Source organism: Balaenoptera physalus, assembly GCF_965194825.1.
Source record: "Balaenoptera physalus genome assembly, chromosome: 20".
Classification (NCBI taxonomy): Eukaryota; Metazoa; Chordata; class Mammalia; order Artiodactyla; family Balaenopteridae; genus Balaenoptera; species Balaenoptera physalus.
In genome coordinates, this window is record NC_138901.1 from 64,363,366 (window position 1) to 64,378,012 (window position 14,647).

General features: G+C 58.0%; 1 protein-coding gene across 7 annotated transcripts in view; it reads left to right on the plus strand.

Annotated features, from left to right (window-relative positions):
• Nucleotides 1-14,647, plus strand: part of TOM1L2 (target of myb1 like 2 membrane trafficking protein) — an 81,892-nt gene that overhangs the window by 39,137 nt on the left and 28,108 nt on the right. For all 7 annotated transcript variants that reach the window (XM_082441667.1, XM_082441668.1, XM_082441671.1 and 4 more), the window contains exons 2-4: nucleotides 4,160-4,244; nucleotides 10,239-10,317; nucleotides 12,917-13,066. In XM_082441667.1, the coding sequence (XP_082297793.1) occupies nucleotides 4,160-4,244; nucleotides 10,239-10,317; nucleotides 12,917-13,066 (314 nt within the window). The remainder of the gene's footprint in view (nucleotides 1-4,159; nucleotides 4,245-10,238; nucleotides 10,318-12,916; nucleotides 13,067-14,647) is intronic.

Sequence of the window (14,647 nt, forward strand, 5' to 3'; positions counted from 1 at the left end):
CTGCCCCACTAGCATGCAGCAATCCGGAATCCAGAAGGCTGCTTCCGTCACTGGTGCGTATCATCAGATGAGCTTCCTGCCCACCCAGACCCCCTTTCCTCCTTTCTCCACACCGGGCACGAAGCAACCCGGAGCGCTGTTTCTTTGCGCCGGCACCTCTGGGCTCCTTCTCACACTCTTGATTGTTGGGGAGGTAGAAAATTTGGCTGTTTTTTCCTCCATTCTCACCAAACGGATGTTGCTGAATGCAAAAATGCTAATCCAGCCCTCTTCTGCCTTCTGGTGCTGGCTGCTTCTGAAGTTGCTCCATTTCACGTCAGAGTGTGGACGTCCGCAGCCAAGAAACCAAGCCACTGGGTCTGGAGGCTCCTCGCAGCAGGACCGCCTGGGATTTCCCACTGCGTGGGAGGGGTGAGGGGTGGGCTGCTGGAGAAAAGCCGTGCTGGGAGAGGGCACTGTCATGGCTGGCAGGGTCCAGCGGCCCCCGACCAGGTGTCAAACCCGTGCCCCCTGCAGTGGAAGCGCGGAGACTTAACCACTGGACCACTAGGGAAGTCCCAGGGTTGACCTTCAAGGCACCCTGGCCCCCAGCCCACACCGGGCAGGAGGCGGCCTTTTCTGAATGGAGAAAATGCCATGGCAACAGCATCAGGATGACATAACTCCTTTACGCTGAAGGTTTAATGGGAGCTGTGTCTGCCCCGGCTCAGCCCAGCCCTGTCCAGCCCTGTCCAGCCCTGCCCTGCCCTGCCCGGGCCTGCTCAGCCCCTGGTCATTAGCATATCACCGGGGACCTCTAAAAGGTCAGCCCTTTGCAGCCCGGGTCACTGGTGCTTTGATCTTTCTCCATCCCAAGGGCTAGCTGGCGGGAACGACTTGGCCCTTGCCCCCTGGAGCATTGTGTTTCTGCTGTTGCACCAGGATTTATCTTCTGTTTTGACAATTTACATGATAAAAGAAATGAGCCTGAACTTTGCATCCTCTGGCCTGGGGACAGGACGGAGGGAGGGAGCCCGTGGTAGTGGCCACGGTTGCAGGGCAATCACATCCAACTCAGTTCTGTTGCTGGGGGGAGTTCTTTTATGAGGAGAGGAAAACGAGAACTGATTTGAGCTCCTTTGTCAGCCGTACCTCCTTCATCTGTCTCAGCCGAGCCAAATACCCACAGCTGTATTTCTGTGGCATTTCCAGCAAAATGAAAAGAAAGAAGCATTCTTTGGGAGTTGGTTCTTTATAATCAAAAGGAGTATCTATCTTTTAGCTTGAAAACTCAGAACCCTGGTAATTGAATACAAAGCGCTAACCCCGAGGATGGGTTCTCATGCCTTTGACCCCCTTCCTGGTGCTGGTGGAGGAGGGAGGGGGAGGGGCAGGTTCATGGACTCTGCTGCTACCCCGAACTTGGATGTGAGGTTCATTGATTGAACGTTTCCTCTGTTAAGCCTCCAAGACAGTGTCCCCATGGCCCCGCCACGGTGCCACTGCCGCTCTCTCTTCCCGAGTCTGTGCCGTGGCCCGTGCTGTGACCGGACAGACCACCGGCGGAGGGCGGCCCCTTGACCAGCTGGCCTGTCCCTTCGCTGGCTCCGAAGGGTCGCAGGCAGGGCGGCTTTATTAAGAGGCTGCTGGGTTTGTGGCCGCAGACAGCCCTGATGTGTGACCCCGGGGGGAGTCCCCTCCTCTGGGCGTGGACACCTTGAAGGGGAGGGCCCTTCAGAGAGCCGAGTGGCCCGGTGGGGGGGGTTGGGGGGGGCAAGGGTCGTCCCGACGCTTGCCCCCCCCAACCCCCTCCCCTCACCAGGCCACTCGGCTCGAGCAGCCTCCGCCCTCGGTCTTCCCTTCTCTAGACTGGACGGTGCTTTGGCCGTTCCTCCTGCGTGCCTGCCCCCGCTCTCCCCGATCAAATGCTCCTGCCAGGCGGCACCGTGGGCTCTGGTGGTTGAGACCCCATCCCCCGCCCAGCCCACCGCACGCACCCGCTCCTCAGGGGCGACTCTCACCGCTTGGGGGCGGGTTTGCTCCTTCGCGGGTAGGGAGTCTTTGGGTGCCCAGGGTGACGAATAAAGGGGGTGAAAAGGTTGGGGATATAGCCTTTTTGGTAAAAATTAAAGCAGTGAGGCGTTTTCCACGCAGACTGAAGGCTGTCGCACAGATGTTTGCAGCAGTAGCTGTTTGGAGTGTGTGCTCACCGCTTGTAAGGACAGCCTTCGTTTGGGCGTGTGAGTTCCAGGGTGTTGTGTACAAAACGAGCGTCCCTTCTCCGCAGCTGCCTCCAGTAAAACAAGGCCACTTCCAACACGTACAGAGGTCGTGGGGTTCTTATGGAGCGTCAGTGGAAGTGCGGGTTGTTTGAAGCTTTTGTTGAAAGGGTGGTGATGGTCTCCCTCTCGAGAACTGTGTAGTTAGGATGGGGCAGGCTTGGAATTCAGTTAAGATCCCAACGCTGGGTCCAAACTCGCCTTTGCTAACTGCTGAGGCCATATCAGCAAATGCCTAGGTGTTAGAGACAGACAGACCTGAGACCGCATGTCAGTGCCACCAACTCAGCTATGTGATCCCGGCCAAGGACCCCACCTCTGAGCCTCACTTCCTTCTTTCTAAATGTGGGAGAGAATCATGCCTACCTTAGGGGGATTTTTTTTTTTTTTAATTTTTAATTGTGTTAAAACACACATAACAAAATTGGCCATCTTCACCATTTTTAAGTGTTAAATACATTCACACTGTCGTGCAACCACTCTCTAGACCTTTTTCGTCTTGCAAAACTGAAGCTCTGTCCCCATTCAACAGCAACTCACCACCTCCTTCCCCCAGCCTGTGGCACCCACCGTTCTACTTTCTCTCTATGAATTTGACTACTTTAGGAAGCTCAAATAAGTGGAATCATACAGTATTTATCTTCTTGTGTCTGGCTTATTTCACTCAGCACAATATCCTTGAGGTTCTATTCATGTTGGAGCAGGTGTCAGAATTTCCTTCCTTTTTTTTTTTTTTTTTTTTTTTCCTTCCTTTTTAAGGCTGAATAATATTCCATTTTGTGAACCTACCACATTTTGTTTATCCATCATCTGTGGCTGGACACCTGGGTTGCTTCCTGGCTATTGTGAATAATGCTGCTGTGAACATGAGTGTGAAAATATCTCTTTGAGATCCTACTTTCAACTCTTTTGGGTGTATACCCAAAAGTGGAATTTCTGGATCATATGGTAGTTCTCTTTTTGATAATTTGAGGACCTGCCGTATTTCTTATAAGGGCTATATCATTTTCCATTCCCACCAACAGTGCACAAGCAGTTTCTCCACATCCTCTCCAGCACTTGTTATTTTCTGGTTTTTTTAAATATATATTTTATTTATTTATTTATGGCTGCACTGGATCTTCGTTGTGGCACGAGGGATCTTTTAGTTGCGGCATGTGGGCTTCTTAGTTGTGTCACGCATGTGGGATCTAGTTCCCCCACCAGGGATCGAACCTGGGCCCCCTGCATTGGGAGCGCAGAGTCTTACCCACTGGACCACCAGGGAAGTCCCTATTTTCTGTGTTTTTTGATAGCAGCCATCCTAGTTGGTGTGAGGTGGTATCTCATTGTTGTTTTGATTTGCATTTCCCTAATGACTAGTGATATTTAACACTTCTTTTTTCATGGACTTTTTGGCCATTTGTATATCTTTTTTGGAGAAATGTCTGTTCAGGTCTTCTTTATTTATTCTAAAGGATACTAACTCCTTCTCAGATTCGCAAATATTTCCTAACATTCCGTAGGTCACTCCGTTTTTACTCTGTTGATTGTGTCCTTTAATGCACAGAAAGTTTTAAATCTTTTGTGCAGTCCAGTTTATCTATTTTTTCTTCTGTTGCCTGTGCTTTTGGTGTCACGTCCATGAGTGAAATCGTTGCCACACCGGATGTCATGAAGCCTTTCCCCTGCGTTTTCTTGTAAGAGTTCTAGCTCATGGGAGTTTGGTGAATGAAGGGCAGCGTTAGGAGTCAGCCCCCGGCCCCCTTCCCAGGTATTCTCGTGGGAGCAGCACCCAGAGCCGCTGTCGGCTCAGCCCGTCTGCTTGGTGGGGGAGTGGGGTGGGTCCGGGTCCCTCCTCTTTCCTGCCGGGGTCCTTATTCCAGGAGAAGTGTAAGCCAGTTTTCTTTCTGAATTTGCAGAAAAGGCTACAGACGGCTCCCTACAGAGCGAGGACTGGACGTTGAACATGGAGATCTGCGACATCATCAACGAGACGGAGGAAGGGTGCGTGTCCCCCGCCCGGGGCAGGCGGGTGGCGGGCCACTCGAGTCGGTCTGTGTCCAGCCTGTTGCCCTGACATCTGACAAGTGGTGCTCCTCATTCCCTCACCCCTCCATCCACCGCCCGCCCGCCCGCTCAGAGTCAGAGCAGTGACCGCCTCTTTCAATCACAAGGGGAATGACGTTGCTCGGCTTCCGGGTCCCCTGCAGCCCGATCCCCACCTCCTCCCGCCGTCCGCAGCCCTGGGGACTGGCTGGAGCCCCAGGAGGGAGAGGCCCCCGGGGTGTGTAGTGGAAGGCGGGGCGCGGGGAAGGCTTGCGAGGCCCAGGCCCCCCCACCCCTGCGCTGCTGGGCCTGTTCTTGCTGCTGTATTTACGTCCTCTTCTGCATCACAGGTACATTCCATGTGTACTGCTTCCAAATTAGTCGGTGTGTGGCCCTCTGTCCACACCATAAAAATGGAATTTACGGTAGCCACACCCTCTTAAACCATCTCCAGACCTGGGCAGCCCTGGCCTTGGCGCTGCCCTTACTGGCCTTGCCACGTGGAGGCTGGGGACCAGCCACTGACGGTTGGCCCTGCCTTCATTCAACAAACATGTCCTGAGTGACCACCTCATGCCGGGTCCCAGAGCGAGTACTGAGGGCACAGCAGGGACGGGACAGACGGAGTCCCTCCCCTGCGCCATGAGCAGGACAGTTACCACACACCCTGCTCAGCTGGTGACACGGCTGGGGAGGAAGAGCTGGGGGTGAGTGCTTGTGAACAAGTCACCCAGGAGGGCCTGGCCCAGGTGGCTCGAGGGGCGGAGGTGTGAGGCCCAGGCCAGGGAAGGGCTTCCCAGCGCATGGTCCCAGGACAGAGGGGGTCTGTCGTGTTTGAGGGACAGCAGCGGGGCCGGGGGGCCGGGATCCAGGCAGGGACCCTGGCTTCCACTTGGTCTGAGGTTCATCTTATTTATTTATTTTTAAAGATTTATTTATGATTTATTTATTTATTTAATTTATTTTTGGCTGCATCAAGTCTCAATTGAGGCATGCAGGATATTTCCTTGTGGTGCGTGGGCTTCTCTCTAGTTGTGACGCGCGGGTTTTCTCTCCTGTAGTTGTGGTGTGGGCTCTGTAGTTTGTGGCACGCGGGCTCTAGTTGAGGCGGCGGGCTTAGTTGCCCCGCGGCATGTGGGATCTTAGCTCCCTGACCAGAGATCGAACCCACGTCCCCTGCATTGTAGGGCGGATTCTTTACCACTGGACCACTAGGGAAGTCCCCATTTTATTTTTTTTTATAGTTTTTTTTTTTTTTGGATTTATCTGGCTCCGCCAGGTCTTTTTTTTTTTTTTTTTAAATTTATTTATTTATTTATTTATGGCTGTGTTGGGTCTTCGTTTCTGTGTGGGGGCTTTCTCTAGTTGTGGCAAGTGGGGGCCGCTCTTCATCGCGGTGCGCGGGCCTCTCACTATCGCGGCCTCTCTTGTTGCGGAGCACAGGCTCCAGACGCACGGGCTCAGTAATTGTGGCTCACGGGCCTAGTTGCTCCGTGGCATGTGGGATCTTCCCAGACCAGGGCTCGAACCTGTGTCCCCTGCATTGGCAGGCAGATTCTCAACCACTGCGCCACCAGGGAAGCCCTCTGCCAGGTCTTAATTGCAGCACTCGGGATCTTTAGCTGCAGCATGTGGACTCTTAGTTGCGGCATGCAGGATCTAGTTCCCTGACCAGGGATTGAACCTGGGTCCCCTGCATTGGGAGCATAGAGTCTTAGCCACTGGACCACCAGGGAAGTCCCTGAGGTTCATTTTAGGGACCACGCTGGCTGCCGTGCCCAGGACGGCCGGGCTGGGGCTGTCACGATCACCCTGGTGTGAAGCGATGGCAGCTTCGACCGGGGTGGCAGTAGAGGGGGTGAGAAGCCATGAGAGTCTGAGCATTTCTGAAGGTGGAGCCGGTGGAATTTGCACTGTGGACCTGAGAGGAGAGACAGGATAGATAATCCAAGGTTCGGGGCAGCTGCAACCCAAGGCCCAGCAGGCCGGGTCAGAGGTTCAGCTAAGGTTCAAGCCCTTCAGAGGCGACGCTGGCGGGAGGGGTGGAGGGCTTGGCCACCCTGGGGGCAGCAGGTTGGGAGCCCTCTGGGAGGGGAGCTGCAGGCGACCAGCTCGGTCCTGGCAGGAGACGGGATGTGTTGGGGAGAAGGCATTTTAAGCCCGCAGCCCCCGGGCTCCTTCCTGCCCGCCCCGCCCCCCGCCCCTCAGACGCTCATGGGTCCAGCTGTCCACGTTTATTGAGCCCACGGGTGGGGCGCGGCCTCTGGAGGCCGAGGTGGGTGCTGGACGGGCGGCCGAGGCCATGGGTGCAGAGGGGAGGAAGTGGGAAGTGCGGCGGGGGGGGCGTCTGAACCAGAGGCTGGAAGGTGGCTCAGGCCGGCCGGCTGAGCTTTCCTCTGGGTCACCCGCCGGGCCGGGCACTCCAGCTCCCTTTCCCATGTCGCCCGCCCCTCTGTCTGCCACACCGAGCTCCTCCCTCACCCACGGGCCTTCCTGGCGTCTCTCTGGCCCCGCTGGTCTTTTGGTTCCGTGAACCTCCCACTCTCATGCCCAGCTTGCGGGTCCCCAGGAAGCGCGGGACGTGCACATGTGTCGGAACGGAGCGTCCTCGTCCCATGGGGGCTGGAGCCCAGCCCCTCCCCCTGCCTTGTCGAGGGAGGGTCCTGGCCTCTGCTGTCGGCCTCTTCCTGAATGAGAGGAAGCCTGCAGCCTGCCCTCTCCCTGTCCCGACGCCCCGCAGATAAGCCCCCCTTGTGTGATCCCCTCACAGCCCGTATTGTACTTGGGCTCATCACAGCTCAAACTCGCGTGTTTTGATGTGTGGGGGAGGGAGTGTCTGCCTCGCCCCCAAAGCCCCGGGCCCCGAGCTCCCTGAGGCAGGCATCTGTCTTCCTTACGGCCACGTCCCCACCACCTGGACACATTCGTGAGGTAAGAGAATAAGTGGGCAAAGTCCCTGGGGACTCACGGCCTGAGGATGAAGGGGGTCGTGACCCAGGGCGACATGGGCTGCACGAGGGAGGCCAGTGCCAGGCTCCTGGGGAGGGGCATCCAGGTGGGGTCCAGCAGCCGCCCAGGGGTCAGCGGGCAAGGTGGGTGGATGGCAGGGCAGGAGAGAGGGACCAGGGGCCTGGGTGACCCTGGGTGGGATCCCCTCCCGTCTCGGTCCGCTCGGGTATAAAGTGGGCCCCGGCAGTGGCTCCCTCGTGGCTTCACTGCCCCGCCCTGTGCCCGGCCCACACCAGCTCAGGCAGCGCCCTCCAGCCCGACAGGGCAGGGCCAGACCATTTTAATGAGGAGGGGCTAAGGCTCCAGCACGGGAGCTCTGTCTGCGCTTCCTTTATTTATTCGGAGCCCGCCTCTGGGAGACGGTCCTGCTGGGCGCCGATCGGGTGAGCTGTCCTGCAGGCCCCTCCCTGGGCTCGCCCCAACGCCCAGGCTGGGGTCACCTCCGGCCTGGGGCCTTGCATGGCTGCCCCTCGTGCCCTGGACCCTTGGTCACTAGGCAGGAGTGCCCTGGCTAGGTAACCTCCCCGGGATGTTTTAGACCCTGTTTACCGGGCCTCACCCAGACCCGCCTAGTTAGGTGCGGCAGGCATGTGGATTTGGTAAATGCCCTTCAGGCAATTCTGACGTGCGGCTCTGGTGAGGATCCCCTGACCTGGTCGTTTTCATGACCCTCTTGGACCTTCCCCAGCTCATGGACTCTTTGTGCCCCAGCCTCTAAACTGGGGTAGCCCCGGATAAATGCAGCGGGGCAAGGGAACAGCTGGGAGGGGGCGGCCGGAGGAGAGGAGGTGTCCAGGGTGGGCGGGGCGCAGCAGCGCCCCCCTGGGGTGTAAGTGGGAAGCAGCTCAGAGGTGGCAGTTCTGGAGCCGAAGGACAAGGTGGGCTCAGGATGACCAGAGAGAAGGTCTCTTCTGGGTCTGGGGTCCAGCTCCCGCGGCCCCGACCTCTCCCCCTGCTTGGGGCCCTTTCCTGCTCTGCTGGGCTCCAGCACCCCACTCCCCTCTCCCAGTTTCCTGCTCTGCGTCTGATCGGCTGCTGTGCGGGTCCTCTGACAGGACTTTGATTCTGTCTCCGAGGCTGCTTCCCCGGGGGGAGAGAGAAATACTCGCTTTGGTGCTCCCCAGTGCCTCTCAAGCAGCACTTCCCTGATGGATTTTCGGTGGATTTTCACTTTCTCTCTAACGCGGGAGCCTGCGGCCTCTCTGATTTCCCGCCACCGCATGCCGCCCCAACCCGGGAGCTCCGTGAGTCACAAGTGAGCAGAGCCCTGGGAGGCTCTTCCCATGTAGTGCCCCGTGGAGTTCAAGAGGAGGGATAGAGCGTGCTCGGCGGGGCCTTTGAGACAGAGGAAATCAGTCCCCGCTCCTAGCCGGCGGCTGCTGACCTTCACCAGCCCCAGGCCACAAAGTCCTCGAAGCCGAGAGCCTGTCAAGTCCCATGTTTGCAGAAATCAGCACCCCCGTTTGGGAACTGCAGCCACACTGCAAACACACCTGGCAGGGACCCCTCCCCAGGGAGCCGAGAAGTCCCACGGGGAAGCCATGCTTCAGGTGACTCGGGTCTGTTTATTCCTTCTAGAAGCCTCGCCTTGCTTCTGTCTGTTTCTGTTGAAATTGGGCTGATTGGCAGAGCTGCTCCCCTCTCCTTCCCCAGCTCCCTCACGCACTTCTTGAGAGGATTTTTTTTTTTTGTCTTTGTTTCTGCGCGCAGGCTTTCTCTAGTTGCAGCGAGCGGGGGCTACTCTTCTTTGCAGTGCGCGGGCTTCTCATTGCGGTGACTTCTCTTGTTGTGAAGCACGGGCTCTAGAGCACAGGCTCAGTAGTTGTGGCGCATGGGCTTAGTTGCTCTGCGGCATGTGGGATCTTCCCAGACCAGAGCTCAAACCTGTGTCCCCTGCATTGGCAGGCGGATTCTTAACCACTGTGCCACCAGGGAAGTCCTGGTAAATAGATTGTATTTCCAAACTGTCGGAATAGGAGGCCCCGATTTATGAACCTTCACTTTAGGAAAGACCCAGATTATGCTGGCCTGCTGATGGGTGGGTGGCAGGAGCCCACTTGTGATAGCAGAGGGTGGGGCTCCCCAGAGCGGGCCATGGGCGCCTGGGGACCCTTAGACACGGGCACTGTGCCTAGGAGATGCCCTCAGGGGCTGGCTGGAGACCCGCCTCCCAGCGTGGCTGTGGTTTCAGGAGGCGTGTGTACTGGGAGCAGACAGCCGGCGTGACGGAGCTGTTGTCAGCTGGAGGCCCCTGCAGCTCTGCCTACAGGGCCCCCGGAAGCAGGCTCAGATCTGGTACCTAAAACACACAACTCCCAGGGTTTTGAGCAGACTGACTTCAGTTTTCTCAGGGAAAAAGGAGTTCCGCAGAGCCTAGAACCTGGACATCCAGGTCTGCACAGGGACCTGGCCGTTCTCGCCTGTGTTTCTCTGGCGGGTTCCCTTCAGTGAACCCACCAGCGGCAGGCTGGTTATTGTTCTGGGTAAATCATACTCGCACGTGATGTGGAATTTAAGAGGGCTGCAGCCTGCGACCTGGGGAACAGCCCCTCCTCCTCGGCCCTGGCGCCCTCCCCGGGGCGGCTCCCTCCAGGGTCCCCTCCTGGCAAAGATGTGTGCGCTGGGCATTCCTTGTCCTCTTGTAACTCACATGGCTGCATCCCCTCTGCCCTGCTCTGCAGACGACGCTAGTCTGTATCTTTGGTGCGTTAAGAGTGTCTTTATTCTTCTGTGCAGCTGCATAGTACTCCGTTGTATGGATAAACACAATTCAATTCAACCTGATTCACACTGATGGACATTTCGTTTGTTTCCAGTCTTTCACATTTACAAACAGGTGGTAGCAAGTAACCTCGTGTACATGCTAGTTGGCACGAGTGGCCCTGACTCTGTAGGCTGGGGCCCCGGTGGGATTGGCAACATCTGCATATGTCTATTCTCCAGGCCAAAGGATGCCATTCGAGCCCTGAAGAAGCGGCTCAACGGGAACCGGAACTACCGAGAGGTGATGCTGGCGCTGACGGTGAGTGCCCCCCTGCCCTCCCCCGGGGTGGGAGAGCATCCGGGAGCCGCAGCTGGGGCACAGCCTGGAGTGAGCGCTGCTAGGGGTAGCTGTGCCTCCTGCTGCCGCCCCGCTGTTTCCACCCTCTGAGACGGGTGAGCCAGCAGGGACGCGGCACGGGCAGTGTTGTCCGGTGCGGAAGCCCAGAGCAGAGAAGCCAGAGGCCTGGGCGTGGGTCCCCGGTGGCCAGCAGCCTGCTGTGAGGCACTGAGGCCAGCTGCTTCTCTAGGGCTCAGCTTCCTCCTTGTAAAAGTGCCGACTTCCACCGAGCACCTGCCCGAGACTAGGCTAGCTCTTCAGATGTTAACTCAAATGCTTCCAGAAACCTTCCCAAATAGGTTTCATCCTCCGCTTTTACGGATGCAGAAACTGAGGCTCGGAGAGGCCCAGAGGCCAGAGGTTTGCCCAGACTTCACAGCTAGTGAGGTGCTGACTGGATCATGGGATAAAAACTGAACATCGCCGCAGAGGGTCTAGGGAAAGTCAGCAAGTGACTCCTTTCAGGAAGGGACAGACCAGATTTTTGCCCATCTTTCAGATGTCAGAAAATTAAAAGGGACAACTTCAGGTGTTATTTCTGTCTTGAAATCTAACATTTTTTCAAATGTGGCAAAAACCAGGCCACGACATGTTCCTCTAATAGAAACTGTAACAGGTCACCTCCTTGGTTAGATTTATTCCTAAGTATTTATTTATTTTGATGTGGTCAGGCCTTTGCTGCAAATCCTGTGATGCCTTTGGGAGATTTGTGAAAGGTGCAGACCCATTTTTCGTCCGCTGGAGGCCCAGCCTGGCACACACTGCCCGGGCTCACGTCTACTCTTGTGGCTTCTCTGTCTTGTCCTTGAACTAACCCTGTTCATCCATCACAGTCCTCCCGCTTCCTGAGGGCCTTTTAACTTCATATCTGCCCCCACCAAGGGGAGTTGGTCAGAGGTCTGGGGCTTCCTGCTCAGGCATTAGTGTGGTTCTGATTGCTTGGAGGCGCCGTTTGCCTACTCCGCGGGCCTTAGCTGCATTCAGGAAAATTCCCACCGTGCTTCAGGCCCAACAACCCACAGCGACAGATTTGCCTTTTTGGCAGAGCAGCCTGCAGCGGGCTTGCCAGCCGGGGGGCTCTTCCACAGCTCCTGCTCTGCCGGGCGGCCCCACTGCCTCTGTCCAGGGCATTTTAAGGACCGAATGAGGGAACGAGAGCGTGGCAGAGGTTGCCTGTTGTCTGAGCCACTCACTGATCTTGGAGGAGGGTGGCCCTGCGCCTCAGGGCGGGCGGAGGCTTAGAGGAGGCTGCAGGGGGTCCTGTCCTGCTTCTGGCCTGACCAGCAATTTGTACCTACACCACTTTCTTCACCTTCTAAGCCTTTTAACTCTGAAAAAAAAAGGGGATAACAGCCTCCACTTAAAAAGGGTGAATGAGTTGTGAGGATGGAGTGAAATTACGTACGACGTGAAAGGGTCTCCCCTGGGTCAGCCATGCAGTCGCGTCCTAACATCACTGTTAGGAACTTTCTCCGTGACCGAGCTTTGTCCAGGGAAAGCCCCGTTGTCCGACCCTAGCCCCGGGGAGTGGCTGCATGGGGTCACCAGTGGTCAGTTAGTTTAGGCGAATGAGGACAAGCAAGGCGGCCAGCAGTGTCCCCTGATGCTGGTGATGTCCTTCCGTGGAGGCAGCCCCCACCAGCCAGCTGTGGCCTGGGTGCCAGCGTGGGAGGGGCCAGCTCATCGTCCGGGTCAGGGGGTTTCCAGAGAGCTACCGGGTCCGGAGAGCTGCCTGCGAGGCTGGAGGGACCCTCCAGTGGGTGCTGTGAGCTCAAGGCCCCTCGCTCGTGCGGTGGGGGCCCAGGACAGTAACCCCGTGACACGTCCTCCTGCACTGGCCCGCCAGGCAGGTCTGCGCTTCAGACACGCTCACCCTAACTGCAGCCCTGCAGCGGGGCACTCGCGCCCACTTTGCAGGCGGGGAAGCTGAGCTCAGACAGACTGGCCCTGAAAGCGGACCTGAGATTCAAGCCCGCGCTGGCCATTGGTCAGAACCCACAAGCGCTGTGCTTTTCTAGTGGCCGAGGCCTGTGTAACTTATTCTTCCAGACGAGGAAGGAGGGGCAGAGTTGATTCGAATGTGGCCAAGGCCACAAACCGCGTATAGGGGTGGGAGACCCGGGTCACTGCCGGTCTCAGTTGTGGAAGCAGGGTTGTGCGGCCATGTGGGGCATTCCCCTCCTCACGACCAGGTCCAGTAACTCACCAGCAGTGCAGGTTGCTCCAGTGGCCTCCGCCCGGGAGGGCCTGAGTCCATGGGCTGTCGCCACCAACCCAGAGGCTCGTTTCCAGGGATGCTTGGTCGTTTTGACCCCGCTGAGACCCCAGTACCCTTCTCGTGTGGATCCGGTGCCGCCCGACTGCTGTGCAGGCCCAGAGACCCCAGCCAGCAAGGGGCCACCTGTGTCCTGCCGGATTGCCTCTGGAGGAGCCCGTCGGCAGGATGGTCGGCAGTGGGGAGAGGGGGCAGCGTCTCCTCGGCCCCTGGGGGTGACCTCTGTTTCCATCCCGCCCGCATCAGGTGCTGGAGACGTGCGTGAAGAACTGTGGCCACCGCTTCCACGTCCTCGTGGCCAACCGGGATTTCATCGACGGCGTCCTGGTCAAAATCATCTCTCCCAAGAGCAACCCCCCGACCATCGTGCAGGACAAGGTGTTGGCTCTCATCCAGGTGGGTCGGCGGCTCCCCTCGGCTCGTCCGTGGGGAGAGAGGAAGGTGGGGCCTCCCATCAGCAAGTCCTCATGCTTCCCCATCATTTGGAGGAAAGAATGGGTGCTTCTGGGTTTAAATGTTTGTTGAGAAACACTTTTTTTTTACCCTCATCCCGCTGAGATGACACCCTCAGCGGTGGCTCTCCTGGCCGTCGCTGGCTGTGTCCGGGTGCCTGGCCCTCGGCTGCCTATGGGGGACAGGCCTGGAGCCTAACGGAGCCACGTGCCGGGGCCACGTGCCACAGGGCGGGGCCAACTCTGGTGTCGTGGGGATGGTGTTCAGGATTCACTGAGGACGTGACAATTCTGTTGAACCCTGAGGGGTGATAAGCTGGGTGGAAAGGTCAGAGTGCAAGGGGCGTGGCAGGTAGAGAGCAGTGTGTGCAAAGGCCAGGAGCATCGGGAGCACAGGTGACACTTTGGGACGTGTTCGTTATTCACTGTCCTGTAACAAATTACCCCAAATTTAGCAGCTTAGAGCAACAGACGTTTATTACCTCCTAATTTGTGTGGACCAGGGTTCAGGAACAGCTTAGCTGGGCGGTTCTCGGGAGGGTGCAGTCAGGGTGTTGGCCGGGGCCGCCTCCTCCGAAGGCTCGGCTGGGGCTGGAGGAGCCGCCTCCAGGCTGCTCCCACGTGGCCCCCCCGCCAGCGGCCCCCCCCCCGCCAGCAGCAGGTGTCCTAGTGTCCCACGTCCTCGCCGTCATCTTTCTCGTAGCCCGTCTGACGGGTGCACAGAGGTTTTGCGTCCCGTCGGCCTTTTTAAACCAGTCTTGGAAAGAAGGTGATGTTATTACCATGTTGAATATGCTTTTAAAATGAAAAGTTACGGTCTGATGATCCCCTGGGAGGGCAAGGGCTGCAGCTTTTCCGAAGTCTCCCGTGCCTGTGGGGACACAGGTGCTGGAGTTTGCACGGCCCCCTCGCTCCCCCCCCACCGTCCCTCTGACGCCTTCCTAGAAGGCTGACCCCAGGCATCGTGGTCCCAGGGTGGCCCACAGAGCTGGCGTTTCCAGTGCACGTTTGCCGCCGTCTGGGCCGCTGTGAAGTCAGGATGCCCGTCCCTCCCCCCTCCCCTCCACCCTCCCCTCCACCCCTAATCCCTCCATTCAGCCAGGCAGCCGTGTCCTCTGGCTGCCCTCCTGCTGCCCCACCTCCCCGGGCCGCTCAGAAAGACACCCCCTCGGGCTCGTGTGCTCGAGGGGCCCTGCCCTTCAGGAGGCCAGCGTGCCAGATGCAGCAGGCCCTTCTGGAAGGGACAGGGCTCCCGGTGGCCCGGGAGGAGGGGGCCCATCCAGAGGGCGGGCCTCCCGTGACGTCCCCTTTGTGGGACATCCCCCCGCTCTGCGCCACCCTCAGCCCCTCCCTGGGGTTGTTCCGGGACAGAAGGGACATGGTTCTGGTGGAGGGACCTCATCCCTGCCTCCCGCACTCAGTAGAGTCTAAAAATTCTCTTTCTTTCCACTGAAGAGGGAAGCTGATGGCGGGGGGTGGGAGGGGCCGGGGGGGCCGTGTTCTCAGGAGGTGGCAGGGAGCCGGT